This window comes from Artemia franciscana, chromosome 4, assembly GCF_032884065.1.
Source record: "Artemia franciscana chromosome 4, ASM3288406v1, whole genome shotgun sequence".
Lineage (NCBI taxonomy): Eukaryota > Metazoa > Arthropoda > Branchiopoda > Anostraca > Artemiidae > Artemia > Artemia franciscana.
In genome coordinates this window covers 36,874,068-36,896,677 of record NC_088866.1, presented here as the reverse complement: position 1 = coordinate 36,896,677, position 22,610 = coordinate 36,874,068, and the positions used below count along the sequence as shown (strand labels likewise).

General features: G+C 33.8%; 1 protein-coding gene across 1 annotated transcript in view; it reads left to right on the top strand.

Annotated features, from left to right (window-relative positions):
• The window catches only part of LOC136026372 (protein sax-3-like), a 170,625-nt gene that overhangs the window by 24,195 nt on the left and 123,820 nt on the right, over window positions 1-22,610 (top strand). The window contains exons 2-5 of the mRNA XM_065702917.1: window positions 4,041-4,206; window positions 4,713-4,858; window positions 18,068-18,224; window positions 22,067-22,197. Of these exons, the coding sequence (XP_065558989.1) occupies window positions 4,041-4,206; window positions 4,713-4,858; window positions 18,068-18,224; window positions 22,067-22,197 (600 nt within the window). The remainder of the gene's footprint in view (window positions 1-4,040; window positions 4,207-4,712; window positions 4,859-18,067; window positions 18,225-22,066; window positions 22,198-22,610) is intronic.

Below are 22,610 nucleotides of genomic sequence, written 5' to 3'. Positions count from 1 at the left end.
GAAACCCAGAAGCTCCTGTAAATTAGAAAACCTATGTTTGGTTCTTCTACTTCTTCGTTGCTCACTTATTTTAGCCTAAATTCATAGTTTTTTATGGCACTTGGCATTTACCAAGTTCCATATAGCGATTGCAAATTCTGTCGGTCTGTCGGTCCAGGTTTTGCTAGTTTAGGCCCTTCTAGATAAGCTAGGACGATGAAATTTGTCAGGCGTATCTGGTACCAGACCAGATTAAATTAAAAATAATCGTTTCTCCGATTCGACCATCTGGGGGAGTGGGAGGACGGTTAATTCGGAAAAATTAGAAAAAATGAGGTATTCTTAACCTGCGAACAGGTGATCGGATCTTAATGAATTTTGATATTTAGAAGGATATCTTGTCTCAGAGCTGTCATTTTGAATCCCGACCGGATCTGGTGACAATTGGGGATTTGGAAGGTGAAATCTAACTCTTGGAAAACGCTTAGAGTGGAGGGATCGGGATGAAATTTGGTGAAAAAAATAAGCACAAATCCCAGATACGTGATTGGCATAACTGGAACGGATCCGCTCTCTTTGGGGGAGTGGGGGGAGGGTTAATTCTGAAAAATTAGAAAAAATGAGGTATTTTTAACTTACGATGGAGTGGTCGAATATTAATGAAATTTCATATTTAGAAGGACTTCGTAACTCAGATCTCTTATTTTAAATCGCGACTGGATCCTGTGTCTTTGGGGGAGTTGGGGCAGGGGAACCGGAAATCTTGGAAAAGGCCTAGAGTGGAGAGATCAGGATGAAACTTTGTGGGAAGAATAAGCTCAAGTCCAAGATACGTGACTGACATAACCAGACCAAATCCGCTCTCTTCGGGGGATTTGGGGGGGTCATTCGGAAAAATTAGAAAAAATGAGTTATTTGTAACTTACGAACGGGAGATCAGATTTTAGTGAAAATTGATATTTAAAAGATATTTTGCCTCAGAGCTCTTATTCTAAATCCCTACCAGATCCGGTTATATTGGGGGGAGCTGGAGGGAGAAACTTGAAATCTTGGAAAACGTGAAAATTGAGGTATCTTTATCTTACAAATGGGTGATCGGATCTTAGTGAAACTTGATATATAGAACGATTTTATGTGTCAGTTGCCCCATTTTCAATTCGAATCGGATCCGGGGACATAGGGGACTGGAGGGGGAAACAGAAATCTTGGAAACCCGAAATCTTGGAAACCCGACATCTTGGAAAACGCTTAGAGTGGAGAGATCGGGATAAAATTGATGGGAAGAATAAGCACAAGCTCTAAATACGTGATTGAAATAAAAGGAACGGATTCGCTCTCTTTGGGGGAGTTGGCGGTGTGTGTGTTGATTCGGAAAAATTGGAAAAATTGAGGTATTTTTTACTTAAGAACGGGTCACCGGATCTTAATAAATTTGATATTTAGAAGGAACCCATGTCTCAGAGCTCTTATTTTAAATCCTCACCAGATCAGATGACACTAGGGGGAGTTGGGGGGGAACCAGAAATCTTGGAAAACGCTTATAGTGGAGAGACTGGCATGAAACTTGTTTGGTAGAATAAGCAAATGTCCTAGATTCGTGATTGACTTTACCAGACTGGATCTGCTCGCTTTTGGGGATTTAGGGTTGATCCTGTGCTCTGGCGAGTTTGGTGCTTCTGAATGTGCTAGGACGATGAAAATTAGATCCACTCTCTTTGGGGTAGTTAGGGGGATTTTGTGCTTTGCCGAGTTTGGTGCTTCTGAACGTGCTATGGCGATGAAAATTGGTTGGTGTGTCAGGGATGTGCACCAATTGACGTAATAAAGTCTTTTTCCCCGGTTCGACCATCTGAGAGGATGAAGGAAGAGGAAAAAATATAAAAAATGGGGTATTCTTAACCTACGAACAGGTGATCGGATCTTAATGAATTTTGATATTTAGAAGGATATCTTGTCTCAGAGCTGTCATTTTGAATCCTGACCGGATCTGGTGACATTTGGGGGATTTGGAAGGTGAAACCTATATCTTGGAAAACGCTTAGAGTGGAGGGATCGGGATGAAATTTGCTGAAAAAAATAAGCACAAATCCCAGATACGTGATTGGCATAACTGGAACGGATCCATTCTCTTTGGAGGAGTGGGGGGGAGGTTTAATTCTGAAAAATTAGAAAAAAGAGGTATTTTTAACTTACAATGAAGTGGTCGAATATTAATGAAATTTCATATTTTGAAGGACTTCGTAACTCAGATCTCTTATTTTAAATCGCAACTGGATCCTGTGTCATTGGGGGAGTTGGTGCGGGGGAACCGGAAATCTTGGAAAAGGCTTAGAGTGGAGAGATCAGGATGAAACTTTGTGGGAAGAATAAGCTCAAGTCCAAGATACGTGACTGACATAACCAGACCAAATCCGCTCTCTTCGGGGGATTGGGGGGGGGCATTCGGAAAAATTAGAAAAAATGAGGTATTTGTAACTTACGAACGGGTGATTAGATTTTAATGAAAATTGATATTTAAAAGATATTGTGCCTCAGAGCTCTTATTCTAAATCCCTACCAGATCCGGTTATATTGGGGGGGGGGGATTTGGAGGGGGAAACTTGAAATCTTGGAAAACGTGAAGATTGAGCTATCTTTATCTTACAAATGGGTGATCAGATCTTAGTGAAACTTGATATATAGATCGGTTTTATGTCTCAGTTGCCCCATTTTCAATTCGAATCGGATCCGAGGACATAGGGGGTTGGAGGGGGAAACCGAAATCTTGGAAACCCGAAATCTTGGAAACCCGACATCTTGGAAAACGCTTAGAGTGGAGAGATCGGGATGAAATTGATGGGAAGAATAAGCACAAGCTCTAAATACGTGATTGAAATAAAAGGAACGGATTTGATCTCTTTGGGTGAGTTGGGGGTGTGTGTGTTGATTCGGAAAAATTGGAAAAATTGAGGTATTTTTAACTTAAGAACGGGTCACCGGATCTTAATGAAATTTGATATTTAGAAGGAACCCATGTCTCAGAGCTCTTATTTTAAATCCTCACCAGATCAGATGACACTGGGGGGAGTTGGTGGGGGGACTAGAAATCTTGGAAAACGCTTAGAGTGGAGAGACCGGGATGAAACTTGTTTGGTAGAATAAGCAAATGTCCTAGATTCGTGATTGACTTTACCGGACTGGATCTGCTCGCTTTGGGGGATTTAGGGTTGATCCTGTGCTTTGGCGAGTTTTGTGCTTCTGAATGTGCTAGGACGATGAAAATTAGATCCACTCTCTTTGGGGTAGTTAGGGGGATTTTGTGCTTTGCCGAGTTTGGTGCTTTTGAACGTGCTATGGCGATGAAAATTGGTTGGTGTGTCAGGGATGTGCACCAATTGACGTAATAAAGTCTTTTTCCCCGGTTGGACCATCTGGGAGGATGAAGGAAGAGGAAAAAATAGAAAAAATGAGGTATTTTTAACTTACGAGTGGGTGATCGGATCTTTATGAATTTTGATATTTAGAAGGATCTCGTGTCTCAGAGCTCTTATTTTAAATCTCGACCGGTATTAAGCCTCTGATTTTCCTTTAAATCAACGTATTGATTCTTAGAATTTTTCTAGAGCTCATGCCATATGAGCGCTTGGCTCTTCCGGCCTTGTCACAAGTGCCATATGGGCTCTTAGCTCTTGTTTGTTTTTTTTTTTTACAAAATAGACACGAAGAGCTTGAAATACTCCAGAACATGCTACAATAATAGTTTAGATTTACGTAGAATTAGAGCAACTAACACAACAAAGCCTCTTGGCACGTATAAATTTTTTTGATAACAAAGAAATAGCATTTCTCACATTTTTTTTTTAAAGTCACTCAACGTGAAGTGAATAGATTTAAAGTAAAACCTAAACTTCTCAACCTTTTTTCCTCATAAACCTAGGGAGTGAGATTGAACTGTATTGCTAGCAGGCATTTTATAGCTCAGGCGAATACTTTATGCTGCTCTTACACATTTCCTTTTGAAAATATTTGACATACTTTCTTAAACCTTGGAATATAAAACGTATATGTCTTTTTACTTACAGGTGATATTGGCACCCCACCAAGAATCACCGAAAATCCTGTGGATCTGATAGTGCCAAGGAACGACCCAGCGACGCTACAGTGCTCTGCTGATGGTACACCTGAGCCTGAAATAACATGGTATAAAGATGGCGAAGTAGTTTCAGTAGCACCGGGTGACCAGATTAGGTAAATGTTTTTTTATTTTGCTGTTTCTGTCTCTTTCTCAAGTTGTGGAAACCATTGAAAATAACATTAAGTTCAATTGTTTGCACTTTAAAACATTGTGTCAATGGATATAATTGTACCCATACATGGCTATAATAAAGTGTAAATAAGACGTTGAATAGAAATAACGAAGAATTGAGAATAATAATCATCATGGTAGCTTATTCGATATGATATAGGATTTTTTGTATAATGTTTCAGCCCTCCTGGAGAATCAAATCTCTAGGTGCTGAAAGTAGCATAAAACGTTATGCACAACCGGATATTATTGTGAACCATTTAGAGATGTGTGGTTGAGTTATTTTAAATTTTTATCTCAAAAGATCCACATTTAAAAATACCTTTTTATTCTTTCAATTGGACTTAATGTGAATCCTTTCTGAAATATTTTATTATTTACTTTTACTTTAAATAGATGTGTTTAAGTGTATTATGTATTTATTCATTATATATTAATACACTTCCAGTCATCGTGTTGCTCTTCCTGGAGGTGCACTGTTCTTCTTGCGTGTTATTGGTGGAAGACGTGAGTCTGATGGTGGCACTTACTGGTGTGTGGCTCGAAATACATTCGGTGTTGTAAGATCAAAAAATGCCACTCTTACTGTTGCTTGTAAGTATAATTTTGTTTTTAATTTATTACAATCGGATCTCACCGAAGATAATGCCCATATCATTGACCTATTATTACATTTTTTTTTGGAGAACTATACGTCATGTCTCATACTGTAATTTGTACAGTTTCATCTAAGAGTGTAAAGCAAATGATTTAAAATTTTTACTGATGGCAGGGCCGTATCCAGTATTTTTTAGGTGGGGGAAGTTCACAAAAGAATTTTTTTAGGGGGTACAAAAACACATCAAAAATTTATTTATACACATTTTTCTTAGGTCTTTAACAGTCGGACAAATATTTTGGGGGGAGGCGTGAAACCCCTACCCCCTGGATACAGTCTTGAATGATGGTAGCACTATCTCTAACTGCAGTGTAGAACATATTGTTTGAAAATGCATACCAAGACTGTGCATCTAGGGGTTTGAGGTGTGCGTTTTGTTCTTTGGCAGAGCTAAAATTAAGATATTCTGGGGCTGATAGAGATAATGTGGAATGGGAGAACTAATTAATTGTCACACAAAATAGGGTACAAGGCAAATAGTAAGCAATACCGTTAAATGCCGTATAATAATTGCTGTAATCATGGTATGATAATAAGTGGATTGATAAGTCTATATTTGAATCTCTAGCCCCCAGTCCTGGCTTCGATATTCCGATGGAATTTTGAAGCGCAAAGGATGCAGTTGGTTTTCAATTGTCTCCCAAGAACGGTTGTTTCAAGTGTCTTGACGCGCTAGAAAAAAAAGAAATAGTTTTTAGTAGGTCAATAATCCTGTTAAATAGTAAATATAATCCATTGCATTCTTTCCATTGCTAAATTAAATTTAATTTGAACTTTGTTCCTTTTTACATTAACTTTATGCCTGATTCAAAATGACAAATACATCTATTCTAAAGTTTTTTTTTAAAGTTATATATGTAATATATAATCTATATATAACAAAATATCTTCTTAAGGACATTCATAATTATTTATTGTGGTCTCTTGTGTTTTTTCATTTTAATTTCAAACTAATTTTACTTTTTTTTCTTTTCTTTTACATCTTTGGCCTTTCAATGCATGAAAGGCCCAGCCCCCTGGGCATGGGCCAGGCCTTATATAATATGTTCTTTGTTTAGGGCCCCTGCTTCTTCAACGTAATTAGCCACTGTGATAGTTGAAATTCTGGATCGATGATAATTATGAAACATTCTCCCATGTTGTTAGAAACCCGTTATCTAAGTTATGTCCCTAATGAAAATTATTGCACTTTTTTATGTTTTTGGCACTGCCACTAATTAATACTACTTTGGGAAAGTCAAAAATTAATGGAAAACAAATGATTCATCCTAAAAAATTATTGGCTGAATGGAAAAGAATCCGAATCAGTAATGATTAGGCCTATTTTTTTCCATCAATATTTTTGTTTTGACCTGAGGTTAAACATGGCAAGTAATTGCCATTTGTACAAAGGGGAAAAAATAAATAAGACATGTGATGTAATTGATCTTTGGTGGCAGGTTTTAGATAGTGTCCAGAAAAATTTCTCCAAATGTCCTTCGAGCATTCTTAGAAATGTTGTAGACAGAGATGCATCCAGAATTTTTGTTGGGATGGGGGGTTTCCTAGAGTGTGGGGTCAAGGTCCTTACGATTCCTATGCCCGCTGGAAGTGCCCTTGCCTATACATCCTTAGTACTTAATTGTGGAGTAGTGTAAAGCACTTTTTTCTCGATATAATTAAAATTGGGGGGGGGGGTATTTTGCAGTTGTTATGTGGAGCCTCTTTGATTCTTCTTATCGCTTTCACATTTGTAATGACTAAGGTATTAAAACTTATAATACAAATGTCTCGTGCTATAAATTATTTTTTTTTAAAGATTTATCTAACTTCGCAACAGAGTTGAATGAAAGAACATTTTAAAAGCAATTACTGCTCAAGCTCCGCATTTGTAATGGCAGAGATTTATGTACTCTTTAATGCCTGGGTAATTGCCGTACCTTCTCTACATGGTGCTAGTTACATTATGTAGCTGAATTGGCACATATATCTACCTAATGACCATATACTCTATCTTGTTTCCCCTTCTTCTCTTCTATTATACATTATATCACCAGCTATATCTCTTCATGTTCTTGCTAAATTGTGAAATGTAGCATTATTATGCAAGAAGGCAATATATAATGTCTTCACAAGTTAAGACTGTGCTTTAAAAATTATTTACAGTTATTTCGAAGCATTTGATGTGTACTATTGTTAATTCTAATAAAAGTAATTCAAAAATTTAATGTATATCTGGAAAGTTAAAGAAAAGCAAAACTTGAGCGTAGTAGCCTGTACTTTACGAAGATATAGGCATTTTTCAATAAAAATACGTTAAAAAGATTTTTTTTTAATTTACCTCCTCCCTCCAGTTGACTCCACTGCTTAGGCTCTTATCAAAATAGCTTCTAAACTTTAAGAAATCTATCAAATTTATTTACATGAATTTTCATTACGTTTTTACGACTCAGACATTTTTTATGGGGGCATCAAACCCTGAAATCCCCCTGGGTATGGTCTCGGCCCTTCGCTATGTTTGTTCCAGTGCTTTCCAAATCTATCTTCACCAGGTGGGCCGTATCCAGGATTTTCTGAAACATTCGAAAAAAGAAAACATTTTATACTTTAGCAGGTTTTAATAATTCTTAAGATAAACTCACAGTAATGTCTTAGTTTTGGCTCAATGAATGCATGGATCTTAGGTTTGCAGAGGGCACATTTTCATATGCTTAATAAAAATAAGCACATTTTAATGAGCGTTGACACATGAGGTACCTAACCTAAGGCAGTAGTTTGAAGCCATAATCGAAAACATAAACTTTTAAACTGTAATAACATTATTTAGTTTCGTATTTTATGTGAATAGATTTCTCTTAACAAGTTTTGTTTACGCTCCTCTAACTTTGAACCAAGTGGACTTAACAGGATAATATTTTCGTACTAAAATCTCACCGCCTTATCTCGCTACGGCAACCTTCGTTTCTTTGTCATCGACTCCATGAAATCCTTTCTAAAATGTGTAATATTATTCCTTACTGGTCTTTGGAGCAGTAGCATCAAGGGTGTATCTAGGATTTTGATTGGGGGGAGGGGGTTTACAGTAAACCCTTAAAAAACTCACCAGAAATTTGTTAATATGAATTTTTGTTACTTTTTTTACGAGTTGGACAAAATTTTTTTTTTGGGGGGGGGAGGGTGGTTGAAACATGATTACCCCTTTGGAAACAACCTTGGGTAGCATCCTCATTAGGGTGAAGAAATTTTCGAAAAAGTCACGCAAAGTGATTTTATGTCAAATGTAGATGTCTATTTTGGAAGACAAAGTTTAAGAAAAAACAATTTTAACACAAATATGTTAAACATAATTTAATGTTTTTTACTATCTTATAAATATAGTATTTATAATATATAGTATTCTTTAAACACGGCAAAGTAGTTTTATTTAGGTTTGCTGTAGGGAAAATTTTCACTACTTTCCCGACATTTTCTAAATTTCTTTTGGGTCCCCAACTATTACCATATTTACTATTTTAAACGATGGTTTTGAGACAGACCATATGCCGCCCCACTTTGAAAAATAACTCCTATTATTCTCCCTTTTCCTTGCCATCATATTATGCGATAATTCTCCACAGAAAATTTAGAAAAACTAATTTTACTTTTATTAAATATGAGTTCTCTTCTTGATTTTTACCAGAAACAGTAAAAATTTGATCTGAGCGTTTGCAATGATTAGGGACAATGATGAAATGGGGGTGATAATGAAATCTAATCCACTAGTATCACCTATCTCATCTAAGGTCAGCTCAAAACTACAGACGAGACAGCCTCCCAAGACACTCCTTTTAATTGTTTCGCTTAAAAAATTGAAAAATCGCAATATTTTCAAACTATATATTTGTAATTTTGAGACTTTCGTGGCAGGCATCTTAGACAGTCTACAACTCATCATATAATGCCTCGTAAATCCCTGTCCAGACTGTTTCCTACTAAACTTAACAATCTAACAGATTTACATGATAAGACATTTCGATAAGCAATTGCTGGTTATATTCCTTGTTTGCGACTGGAAAGATTTATGCAGTCCTTTATTTCTTAATGGTTGCTGGAATCTCTCTGCATGAGGCTGCATTTGGCTGCTAAATCGTATGTGTCACTATATCGAGGGACATTCTATATGCGTAAGTTGATACTTTAAGCCAATTGTTCAGAGAGACTTTCGAAAAAAGGGATGAGACAGTAAATGTCCCCAGGAAGTCTCATTAGCAGGGCTTAGTATGTATGTTTAATAGGGTAAATTCACCCATTGTCAGCTTAGAGGGGGAAAATAATTAGCTGAGAATTATACTAACAATTATTTATTAAGAATTTAAATATTATACTCGCAAACAACAGATTCCGGGCGTAGCGTGAGGAGCGTGCGTAGCTGTGTTGACCTCAGGCGGCTCGATGCTGAGGTGTGTTGTTAGTAGTAAACAACGGATTTAAATGTATAGAGATGTTTGTGCAATCTACTACCCAAAATTAGTTGTAATTATTATGGAATTATAATTGGCTGGAAATTTCGTAGTAAAAATTACTTTTTAGTCTACCATTAAAAGGACAGGAGCCTAGAATTAACAGAATTAATGGAACTGAGTTTTGCTAAAATACCCAAAAAATTATTTTACGGACTTAAAATAATCTAGCTATTGAAAAGCAATAAAATGAATTTTGCTAATGTGGATAAATTTTTGGCGTTTTAATTCAGAAATAGTGAGCTAAAAATAGAATTTTAAATACATTTTTGTTTGTACACATCTACCAAAAACATTAATTTCTTCCCTAAACATATGAAATACCCAAACTTGATTATCTGGATTTCTTCTATGCCATTTAACCAGTCACTTACAATGTATGCCTGATATTCATCCAAACATCGCATTTTTTTCGGAAATTTTTCTTGTGCCTTTCGGCTAATGTGGCACTAACCTTGGCAGTTAGATAGTTGCTAGCTCTCAGCGTTGTTTGTCAATACTGTATAACAGAAAACAAGTCCCTCGGTATTTAGAATAAGGAACGGTCACACTTATCCTTGCGCTTAACCTCAGTGGTGACTGTCAAAAAGCCCTGTCAGCTACTAAATTTTGGTAAATTCTTTGCTCATGCTCTGTTGGCAATGTTACCAACCTGTTTTTAGCTCAATGAAAATAGTCGCAGTAAAGCCATTGTTGACATTTATACTAATTCTGGTAAAATAAAAGTAGCCTAATAAACTTGATCGCAAGTACTTTGGTCATCAGAAATTAAGATGAAACTTTTTTTTTAATTGATGACTTATTATTTTGATTCTTCTGTACAAAAGCCAATTATTATGGAGAAGGGGGAATTGTTTTCCTTTTGTCACAACCGGGCCAATCACGGGCCCTGCTTTTTTGGCTTGTAGTGGGAAATGCCTATGTTCAAGTTCTTCACTGAATCAAGTCTTCGATTTTTTATCAAGTATGTACAAATAGAGAAAACGCTTTATCAGCATTCCACATACCTATCCGTAGAGGTACTGAAAAAGGGACGGTTTTTTTTTATGTACCCTTTTTAAAGAATTGGACCAAATGGATGTTAGCGTTGCATTTATTTTTATAAAGGGATTAGTAAAACAACTGGTCTCTTCACATATGTTGGGTAGGCTGGATAATAGAGAAGCTTCTCTTAAAATGCTAGTTCTATGCATTGTTTTCCCTTAGTTTTTTTTTTTTAATATTTGCATAGTGTTCACGTTTACCACTTAAAAATTTAATGACGCTTCATTTTAATTGATCTTGAATTTAAAATATTATCTTAATTCTTCCGTAGAAAAGCACATTATTATGGGGAAGGGGAATCGTTTTTTTTTTTTGTCACAACCGGGTCAATCACGTGCCCTGCTTTTTTTGCCTTGTATTGGGAAATGTGGGGAAATGCCCAGGTTCAAGTTCTTCTCTGAATCAAGTTTTTGATTTTTTATCAATCATGTATGAATAGAGAAAACGCTCCATCAGCATTCCATACGCCTTTCCGTAGAGGTATTGAAAAAGGGACGATTTCCAATTCTTTAAAATATAGACTTTTTAAAGAATTTGACTAAATGGATGTTAACATTGCGTTAATTTTTATCAAGGGATTAGTGAACAAATTAGTCTCTTCACATGTGTTGGGTAGGCCGCATAATAGAGAAAGCTTCTATTAAAAGACTAGTTGTATGTACTGTTTTTTTTTATTTTATATGTTTTATACATATATTTTATATGTGTTATATGTTGATTTACATAATTTTTTAGGATATTTTAAGATTTTTGTTAATGGGATTTAAGATATTTTTATGCATATAAAGGAAGACGGATATTTTCTTGCCGCCTTTTAGTGACTCTGGACTTAGTGTTCACATAAAAAACATTCAAATTATCATTCATAAATATATATGGTTCACGTTGTTTTTACTTTTACCACAGAACGAAAGAATAAAGTGTTTTTATATTTGAACTATTTTAATGGTTATTAGATCATTCATGGATTTGATAGGTGGTAGAAATTATTGAAATTGCTTTATTTTTTAGAATTCCAATCCAAATGTTTTGTCTATTAATCAACATTTTTCCAATGTCAAGTCAATTTTTAGACGATCTTTTATTCATAACAAAAGAATTATACCGTACATTCCCTCTTTTTCTTTTTCATAGAAGAGAGGAAATTAATGCCTGTTCTATTGAAAGAAAGACAATAAGAAAAATTCTAATCCGAAAAGAAAAGAATTCAATATTGGAAAAATCAAGAAAACAAGATGTCAGAAACAAAACTGGTCTCTCAGTTTCGTTCTCCCGGAAAAATCAATATTATCAAGTACCACTTCTTAAATAGATTCTTTTTTGGGGGAGGGGGACTTTGAAAGCACCCAACTTGAAAAGGTCCCTGTGGTATTATTGACTTTCATTAGATAAGACATCCTCATCGTAAAGTTTGTGTCGCTGACAATAATATTTTCAAAAGAATACATTTTGACCATAGACGCACATAGTATAAATCATAGGATGATCACTGGATTTTGCAGAGAGGAGTGGGTGCTTTGTATATACACAAACACACACACACACACACACACATATATATATATATATATATATATATATATATATATATATATATATATATATATATATATATATATATATATATATATATATATATATATATATATATATATATATATATATATATATATATATAGCCTACATATGGGTGTCCGGAACTCTGTTTTAGGAAATCCCTAACGTATAAAAGACTGGTTCCAACTTAGTCGCGGTTTTAGGGGAGCCACCTGCCCCAGGCACGGGAATTTTAGGGGCGCACAATTTGAAATAAATAATCTAATGGTTATAATCATTTTGTACTTTTTGTGTTTTATTAAAATAAAGTAGAGCGCGCAGTTGGTGGTAAGTATAAGCAAATTCAATCCCAAATTTTAATTTTTCCCATATCTTCATCATCATTCGTTGAAAATAAAAGTAAGCAGTGAAAATTTAATTATTTTCTAATGGGGAGGTAGGGGGGAAGGTTAATCTCTTATCAAGTTCCCTCCAAGTGTAAGAGAGTCCAGAAATACCACTGCTTCAACTAGGGACTCAGATGTCTTTTTTAGATATTTGCAAAATTAGGTTTTTATATAAAGTTGCTTACATAATATTTGAAATTTTGGCAAAGCGAGGAGCGAATTGAATCAATCCCACTGGGTTACATCACTGTTGAGTGTTGAAGTAAAAGACTCCTGTTTTTTCTGTTTGTTTTAATGCAAATATTTTTACTTTTTTTTTACAATATATCTTGGGTTGGTGTCCTCAGACAGACTTTATAGGGGATAAATTCACGGTATTGGGTCATTAATTTAATGTTGGCGAGTCTTTGTGTAGGGTATTGTATTTGGATACTTATTTTGGTTACCAAGACTGGTTAAAGTAGAATTAGTGGAGTTTGAATTCGATACCGGTGCTAATTTTGTTGTGAATAATTCTACTAATGTTTGTTGAAGACTGCAACAGTTTCGCTTCTATTTGGTCTGTGGAAATTTCAGCACCATTATTTATTGCTGAAATTTTGGGAGTTTTGGGGAAATTTGCGAGATTTCTGTAAATGTTAATATTTGTGTTCACCAGGAAGTCAGCGCTGACATAGTGGCGCCAACTCACAAAAATGTAAATGAGCAAGAATTTTTCAATTTATTAATTGAAGAAAAAAAACGGTATTATCAAAATCTAAACAGGCAATGACCCCTGTTTTAGCGCCATTACTCAGAAAACAAAATGAGATACGGCAACTAGCTTCAGTAGAATATGTTTTTGAAAGAAACTGCTATTGATTGGAAATTATTTAATTGTTAATTGTTTGATTGGTAATTGCTAAATTGTTATTAAATTTCTAATTTTATTGGTAATTGATTTGTAAATATTAGTTAAACAAGATATATGTGAATCAGTTGATTCAGTTGTAGATGAATTGTGACGGAAATAAAACTATGTGGGGAGTGTAAAAGAAACTTTTTTGTAAGATAATATGAATATAAGATGTAAAGCCGAATTGGCTTACCATGACAAAACAAAGAAATAAATCCAGAGAAGACATACGGGTCTATGGCCAGTATTAGGAAAAAGAAATATAGGAGGGACCATCGAATGAATTTTTCGCCTGTATAAAACAATGCGTCTTCATTGTTAAAAAAAAGAACAAGAGAAAAACAAAAAGAGAACAACTAAAAGCAAAAGAATATATCATGAAAAAAAAGAAGAGATGTTTCAGAGGTGGTTTTAGGGCACTTGCCCCCGGCTCAGACATTTCAAAATCACAACATTTCAAATAAACAATATAACGGTCATAATCATTTTGCAATTTTTTAAATTTTATTTTTATGAAAATGAAGTAGAGGGCACGGTTAGTAAATGAAAATAATTAACAAATAAAATAAAAAAAGAAAAATAATTGAATAATGCAAATTAAATAATAATAATCAACATAATTAAATCAAAATACTTGATAATAATTCAAAATAAACATGTTATTAATTAATATTATTAAAAATAAGATATATTGTTAATTAGTCAATTTATTGAAACTTTGTTAAAAGTCGGCTTAAAAGTTTTATTGAAGACAGGGGAGGGAGGGGATAATCAAGATTTTGCCCCAGGTGCAAAAGAGGCCTGGACCACCATTATGATGTTTACCATCTCTTTTAGTCCGCAATGAAAAAATAGAGATGAAGTTTGACCGCTCAAGGTTTTAATAAGTGGTCTCTCTGAAGGGGCAATTAAGTTCGAAGATTTTGCGAAAAAAAAAGAAAAATTAAAGCTCAGTTTTGTTTCGCAATTTATTGAAAATATCACCCTTTGACAATCACCAAAAATAAGAAGAATATTAAATGTAGATTTACCATCTAAAGTAGCCCGTGTGTACATAAGAAATATTTTTGAAGAATGCTGTTTTCGAAACACATTTTATAGCACAAATCGTTTCTAACCGTTGACTACCGAAGTTAGTATAAGCTGAGCATAGTCTTTGTAATTAGGATAGTAGAAAAATTCGATAATATTTTCATAAGAAAAAAAAAATGCTGCCAAAGATTGTACTTTTTGGCCATCTATCCAGTTCAAACGAAAAACAGGTCGTCCTCGAAAGGATTGAGAAGGTGACATAAGGAATTATTAAAATGAAGTTGAAACTTCTTGGGAGGGGGTACAAGGTTAAGAGTTGAACATGTTGGAGCCTTTGCAACTGTGTTGGCCTCAGGTGGCTCGGTAGTGGAGGCATTCCAGCAGTAGTAATATTACCGAGAGAACTTTCTCAAGTCGACCACAAAGATTCTATTCTATACTCTAAAATCTATGCACCCCTCCATTGAGAGCCCCCGGTCAAGAAGACCTAATCATTTTATCTTTGTGTTCCCAAAAAAACAGGCTACACCACAAATCAGATCTATCAGCAATTTTGACTGGTCTTTCGTTATCGTAAAGTGCCCCCTCCCCCTCTGAAGGACATATAATGTCTTGATTTCCTTATTTCCTTTGCCAAAAAATTTTCCCCACTGAAGAAGAGAGGACCATTACTCAACGAATTATGGCAGATTCAATGTGTCTTCCATATCTAGAAAGGATGTTCACACTTCGTAAAACTTGGGGGAGTTCTAAAGATTGCATTTGGGTCCAATTCGAAGATTGAAAATTTATGAGACACTTAGGCGTGCCTGATAAATATTTTACATGACGTATCAGGGTGACATTTTAATCAAGAAAGGGTAAGGTATCCTTTGAAATGAATGTAAATAATGCTGATTTTTTTTTTCTTTTTTTGAATATGATCATGTATTTTATCCTATAGGGAAAAATCATGTTATCAATTTTAACGACTTTTAAAGACTTATCACTGGTTTTAAGCGATTTGTCTTTATCCTTGGGGATATTTTGACCGTTTTTCTAGTAGTTCTTCTGCAAAAATTTGCAGAACTTCGATTTACCTGACTTATTTAGGAATATGTTTTTTTTTAACGCGTACGTAATTCGCGTACGATTTTGCCTCTCCGTGTGATATAACTAGTTTCGAATTCAGTCAAATGATAACATCCCTGTAATGATTCCTTGTATTTTGTTTTGCATTAATTTAACGTTTTTCACTAAAATAGGAAACGATTGTATTTTTCCTTTTAATTCAAAATAAATATAAGTTTACGTAAGTGTTCAATATTTCATAGTTTTACAACTAGTTATAATTCAAGAAAATATAAGTTATTATCTCAATTTTTTTTTGCAAAAAAGTTTAAAAAGAAATTGATATCGTTTAGCCTAAATATGAATACACTTTCTTTTTACTTATGTGAATTTTGTATTTATAACCATCCCTGCTCTTGTTATTCATCTACCGCTACCTTTAAGGATTTAAGGATTATATACTAAATGATGAACTTAATGAATGCGAAACATGAGCGGCGGTCTATACTGTGTTTGTAAATATTTCTAGTTATCGATGCAGCTTTACTTCATCTGTTCTACTGATCTGTTAGCCTATTTTATTATACTGTTTTCTTTGTTATATTAGCTTTGTTGTGCTTGTCATTGTTGAGTTATGTTTACTTTTGTTTTTGCTTTGTTTATTAATTTTTTCTCTCTAGTCCACTGTTTATAGTTTTGTATGTTCGTGGGTAATAAATTATTATTATTATTATTATATACTCCATTAATTTTCCATTGGTCAACTCTTTTCTTCAATTTGTTTAACGGCAAACAAGCAACGGGAAATACACGGAGTATATATAATTTATGCTATATAAAGGGCCGTATTGAGGATTTTTGCTGGGGGGGGGGGGGGGGTGGGGATTTTTCTTGGGGGAGAGTTACAAGAGAACTTTTAAAAACGCATCAAAATTTGCTTATATGCATTTTTTTACGTTTTACGTCGGACAAACATTACGAGGCGGGGCTCAAACCCCCTGCGTCTCCGCCCTGGTTACGGCCATAACTATATATTTGCATATTTGAATGGGGGCAAAAAAGTAATTCGCTTTTAGGAATGATAAATGGAACTAATTTTGAATATTTAAAAGAAATCTTCAGAATTTTATAGTGTTTCTCTTAGGAAGGGCAGACCATTAAGTATACATTTATTTATGCTCGCTTCTTCTAAAAATGTAATTCTAGTGAGCTAAGATATAAGTATTTGCTGGTAAAATTTTTGGGTGGGTATGGACTTCATCTACAGGAGCCGCCTGTTTTATGTAACATTTTAAGTATACTAATAAAAGGTTTGATTGTGGCTCATCCTTCTTTGCTTATTTCATATGTCATAGTACGCGTATTACACAATATATATTTTTCATTCATAATTATGCTGTCAAAACCTAACACTTCATACATACCCAAAATAGCAATTAATTGTAAAAAAAAAAAGGTAAGCAGAGAAAAAATAAAAGTAAAAGCTTGATAATCTTGCCATACTACGGGACAAATTATTACATATATTGCAATTCTCTGCTCCAAGTCTAACACATTTAAGGCGTGTATCAGCACTATGTAAAAATTAAAGTGAATTACCATTTTAAATTAAGGCAGCTTAACTAAATTCAGAGACTAGATTCGTTCCCCTTTTTTAGCTTAAGCAGCGAAAGCTTGAGGGCTATTTGAACGCCAATTGAGGCATTTCAAGTCTTTCATATCATCGAAAGATGTGGCAGATGTTAAATTATTATGCTGCATTAGGGATTTAATGTTCGTGAGTACTTAATTTGAATCTCAAAATCAATATTTAAAATTAAAGAGAATGATTTAGTTTTTTTGCTGAAAAAGAATCACTTGTAAGATAGTAGATAAAAAATCGTTCACCGTAATTACTGTAGCAGTATCAATAATTGATACTAAATTAAAGTTATATATTATATATTAAAGTTTCATCAAAATACAAGAAGTTTGATTTCTCTTGTATCTTTTTTTTCTCGCTTTATAAAACATTTAGGTATTTCAATTTTGTGACAAACACTATGATTTAACAGCAACCTGCTTTAAAGTGGAAAGTTTACACAGTTGCAAAACACGATTTGATTTCAAATCTAGAGCTTTCGATTTCCAATCAAATAAGCCTCCTCCAAAGTTTATACGACAACCCCTTCCATAAAAACCTTATGTGTTAAAAATGGGCAACTTGCATTACTTACAAGCCTTGCCCCTCTGGGTTTGGGGGTCTTGTCAACCCCGGAGCCATAGTTATTTGAGCTTTGGAAAATTTTAAACAAAATGGCTCAAAATCTTGATCGGATAGATTTGAGTAATAGAGGGCGTGGGGGACTAGGACTCTTTATTTTCAATTGAATGAGCCCCCTCCAAAATTTATACTGCAGAAAATTTTCAATTTATCAAACTGAAATTTGTCTATCTCCGAAGTTTATCAAACTAAAAAATATAAAAAATTATTGCCAAATTTTAATATGCTAAGAGAAAATAATGTTTGTTGTAAAAGAATTCGACTACCATTTGGTTTCAAAAGTCGGTTCTTTTTCCAAAATGACTAAAAAGCCTGAAAATAATGTTTGCTTTTTCACTCTATTCCAAGCTTTTTAAGGATATAAAATATATTCAGTAGCCTAAGGTAAACTATTGAATCTTTAGATTTGATTGCCCAATTACTACTTCTTCTTCTTTTAGATTTACATTCGGAATTCCGCGCACTTCCTCAGCCTATCAGAGCCATTCAAGGTGAAACTGTTTTACTGGACTGTGAACCACCAAAAGGTCAACCTGAGCCACAGGTTCGTTGGAAGAAGGATGGACACCTACTTGATCTTGTTAGCATGACACCTCGGTGAGTTTAAAAGTAGAAAATCCATTGCTCTCAGGGCCGTATCCAAGATTTTTTCGATGGGGGGGGGGGCATAAAAAAAAGTATAAAAAACCAGCTTATATGGATTTTTGTTACGATTTCACAAATCGGACAATTTTTATTTTTTTTGGGAGGGGGGTTTAACATAGCCTTTATTGACTTAGTCAGGACTATGGATTGTTTTCGCATTATTGATGTTTAATATAATTGTTAAATGGGGATTAAGGCTAATCTCCTCCCCTTCCATGCAAAAAAAAATGATGGTAAGCAAAACAAAAATAATAGACAACTAGTTTCTTAGAGAGGTCCTTCGGGGAAAAATCCCCGAAGAATTTCTGAGCCCACCTAAAATTATGTCCGTTTTTCAATACTTTCTAGGTTTTACTGATTTCCAATAAAAGTTTTCTAACTAAACAATAGAATAACGAGGTGTTCCCTTATCAAAGCTCAAACATTATCAATCTATTGGGCTACACATCCCTTGACTGATGTTTTAACATTTGACTTGTTTACTCACGACGTAAAATCTAAAAAAAAGGCATTAAAATTCACTAAATGTCGCAAAAAACAGTTCTTTGGGTCTCTCCTAATAAATTTGCTGTGTATACCTAATTTTTTATGATCCCCTTGTCTTCAAGCAAAAAAAAATTCTAGTTAAATATTCAAGCTTAATTGACGCAATTCCAGGGAATTTTCCCCATTATAAATCTATAAATAGTTGTAATTAGTGGGAGTTTTAGGCCTATAATCTGGGGGGGGGGTGTATACCACAGGAGTTTAAAATATAAAACAAAAGGAATTTAATGCCAGATGTCAGAAAACTGGTGGGTAACGGCCCCCCTCCGGTCCAGGCCTAGAATCGTCACTGGCTGTAACTTTACAATGCTGTATAAAGGTAACTTCGCATGCCAAATTAAATTGAATATGCAATAGAACCAAGGACATACCCAGTATTTTTGTTTGGGTGGCTATTTATTTCGGGGGGGGGATAAACTTAAAGAAACATGCTTAAAAAATGTTTATATGTATTTTTTACGTTTTTATGGGTCGGACAAAAATTAAGGCGGAGGGTTCACACCCTGTAACCAAACCACTTCAAACCTTTAAACCAAATCTAAAAATAGTTGTAACCTTACGATACTGCATAAGGGTATCTCTGCCTTCCAAGTTAAAATGCACATGCAATAGAACACACTGTAATTGAAAGCAACATTGTTGAAATTTATTGTAAACAGTTGCCACTATTTACAGTGAAAACAAGAAAACAATAATTAATACCTTTCTCTCCTGAACTTAAGTTTGAGATTATTATTCTTACATTTTATTTTCAGACATGCTTCAAAATTTTAATCTCATCTTTATGCCGAGAAACCAATTTCTCCGGCATTTAATTAATATCTTTTATTACGACTGCTGACGCTAAAAGGAACTAAAATATGTAACATAGCTCAAATGCAATAAACGTTAATTTTTTGGAGATTAAAATTCTGGACATAAAATCTATGGATACAGGAATGAAATGTTTTATTGGTTCAAGTCAGTTTTGTATGAGGGTGCTAATGAATAAGGGTTCAAATCTTGTACCACAATATTTTCCAAATTTAAATGAAAACACGGTACTTGTGTGATATAGCTCCTACCGCTCAAGTTGTTCATTCATTGACACATTATACAACCTTTTTTTCCCTTAGTTTCTATTAGCTTAGCGTGAGACAAGACAAATAGAAGTGACAGAATAGATAGAAAATATATAATTTAGGTTGTATATTAGCACATTAGGGGGTGGGGTTGGGGTTAAGTACTTGGACAGTTTGAAGTGAGAAAACAAGTCTATCTTCATAATAAGTAGAATTATTGTACCTATCAAATTAGGCATGCAGAACCGCTATACTTTACCCTCCCCATCCCTGATGTGCAAATATGTAGCCCAAACTTGTTTCTAATATATTGAATTTTTTCATACTTAGGTATTGTTCATTAGGAATGGATTGAGCGTTAGAAAAACATATTAGAAGAATATTAATTAGGGGCTATATCATACAAGTACCAACAAGATAACAATTTAAAACCTATTGGCCTAATATTATTCTATTAATTTGACAGGAACATATTTTTCAACAACTATCTATTTACGTTGAATATACTCTCCAAGCCTGTTAAAAACTTGTTTCGTCAATGAAAACCATAACTGTTAACTTTTTTTTTTTTTTTTTTTTTTTTTTTTTTTTTTTTTTTTTTTTTTTTTTTTTTTTTTTTTTTTAAGAAGAACAAAAACCCGCCAGGTTTGTGCCAGAGTTCGTATGAATAAAAGTTGAAATCCTGCTATTTTCGAAATGTAAGAATATTTTCTAAATGTAAGAGAAAGTACAGCTATTTATGACCTATAATATTATTCTATTAATTTGACAAAAAATATATTTTTGAACAATTATCTATTCGCGGTTATCTATTTTCTATATGAACAATTATATATTCTAGAATAATGAATCTAGTCTTCCAGTATGTTAAAGCTGGTTTCGTCAATGAAAACCATAACTGTTAATCTTTTTTTTTGAAAAACCTGACCATTGTTTTCCCTGCCTTTGCCTACATCTAGGCCATCCTTCTATGACATATACATTACATTGTATTATTCATAGCATTCTGATTTCAAATAATTCATTGGCATAGCAGGAAAACTACATGAAAAGTTTTTTTTGGCCAAAAATTTTCTCTGAGTACCTGCTGGGTACATACCCATATAGACGGTAATGACTGTAGGCTAGATTGTTAATGAAAATTCAATTTTCTTCTTGTGATTTTTAGGTACTTTTTAGAATGACATGGAATAAATACCAAACATTTTTAATGTAAAAACCAATCTAATGCAAATATTCCATCACTCTTGTGTGAAAATTTCCCTGTTTTCCTTGACAGTTTGACAACCTGTTGGAGCACCGTCTCTAGATTTACCACTAAAAGCACATAGTTTATCACAGAGACTTTTTTCCATTAACTGTTTTAATGTTATAAAACTATTCTCTGTTATGCTTGGTTAAATTCATCGGTAACGCATTCTAGCGGGTTGGGCTTGGATATATATATATATATATATATATATATATATATATATATATATATATATATATATATATATATATATATGTATATATATATATATATATATATATATATATATATATATATATATATATATATATATATATATATATATATATATATATATATATATATATATATATATATATATATATATATATATATATAACTGGCTCCTGAGATAAAATTATGATTTTTAGCTCATTCAGGTATGGTAAGTATTATCTTGATTAGTCTTAATAGTAAGTTAATAGTAAACGTCATTTCAAAATCACAAAAAGGTACAACTCTATGTTGTTAATGCATTTAAGTCCACGTTACTTCCTCTGTTTGTCATTTACAGACATTTTTCTAAGAGTTTAGTGAGAGTAGTTTGCTCACCCTAGTTAAATCTGCCCCTGTGTTGTAGGTACATAGCAGAAATGCAAATTAGTGAATCAAATAAGCAGTGATGTGTTACAAATAAAATATTTTTACTGTTGTTTAAAGCTCTCAATTTTTAGTATAAAACGAATAACAGTTCGTATTGAGAAAAAAAAACACATCTTACGAAAAATATTTCAGTGACTTGCAGATAACAGCCAACCATTTTCAATATAGATTTGGTAACGTTAGTATTAACTTCAACGGAATTTTGAGATGGCTGTTTTCAGGGAATTGAAAATAAATTTTGTTATTTTCCTGATAAAGGATTTTTTGTTTAATTTGGTATCTATTTTCTTTAGGGTCCGTTTAGAAACAACGGGGAGTCTGTTGATTACAGAAGTTACCTCAGCAGATAATGGAAGATATCAATGTGTTGCAGCCAATGTTGCAGGAAATCGCGAGTCACCTTCAGCTCTACTTTCAGTTCATGGTAAGCTCTTTTTTCAGTAAGCTTATGGTAAGCTCTTTTTTCAGTAAACTCATGGTAAGCTCATGGTAAGCTATATATATATATATATATATATATATATATATATATATATATATATATATATATATATATATATATATATATATGTGTATATGTATAATTACACACACACATATTATCAAAACATTAAGGTTCTGACGGGCTTGAACCGAAAGTCCACTGCGAACAAACTTGCCATATATACTTTTTTCAATTATACCAGTTTTAAAACCGATTTTTTTTTTGGGGGGGGGGGGGGGTGAATGGGCCAGTAAATAACATTCAAATAGTCTCACCAGTTCACATTACTGTTTCGTCAAATTTCGTAGCAGCTGCACCAGAAAGATAGCCGACGCACCTGCGAATTTGTGTTT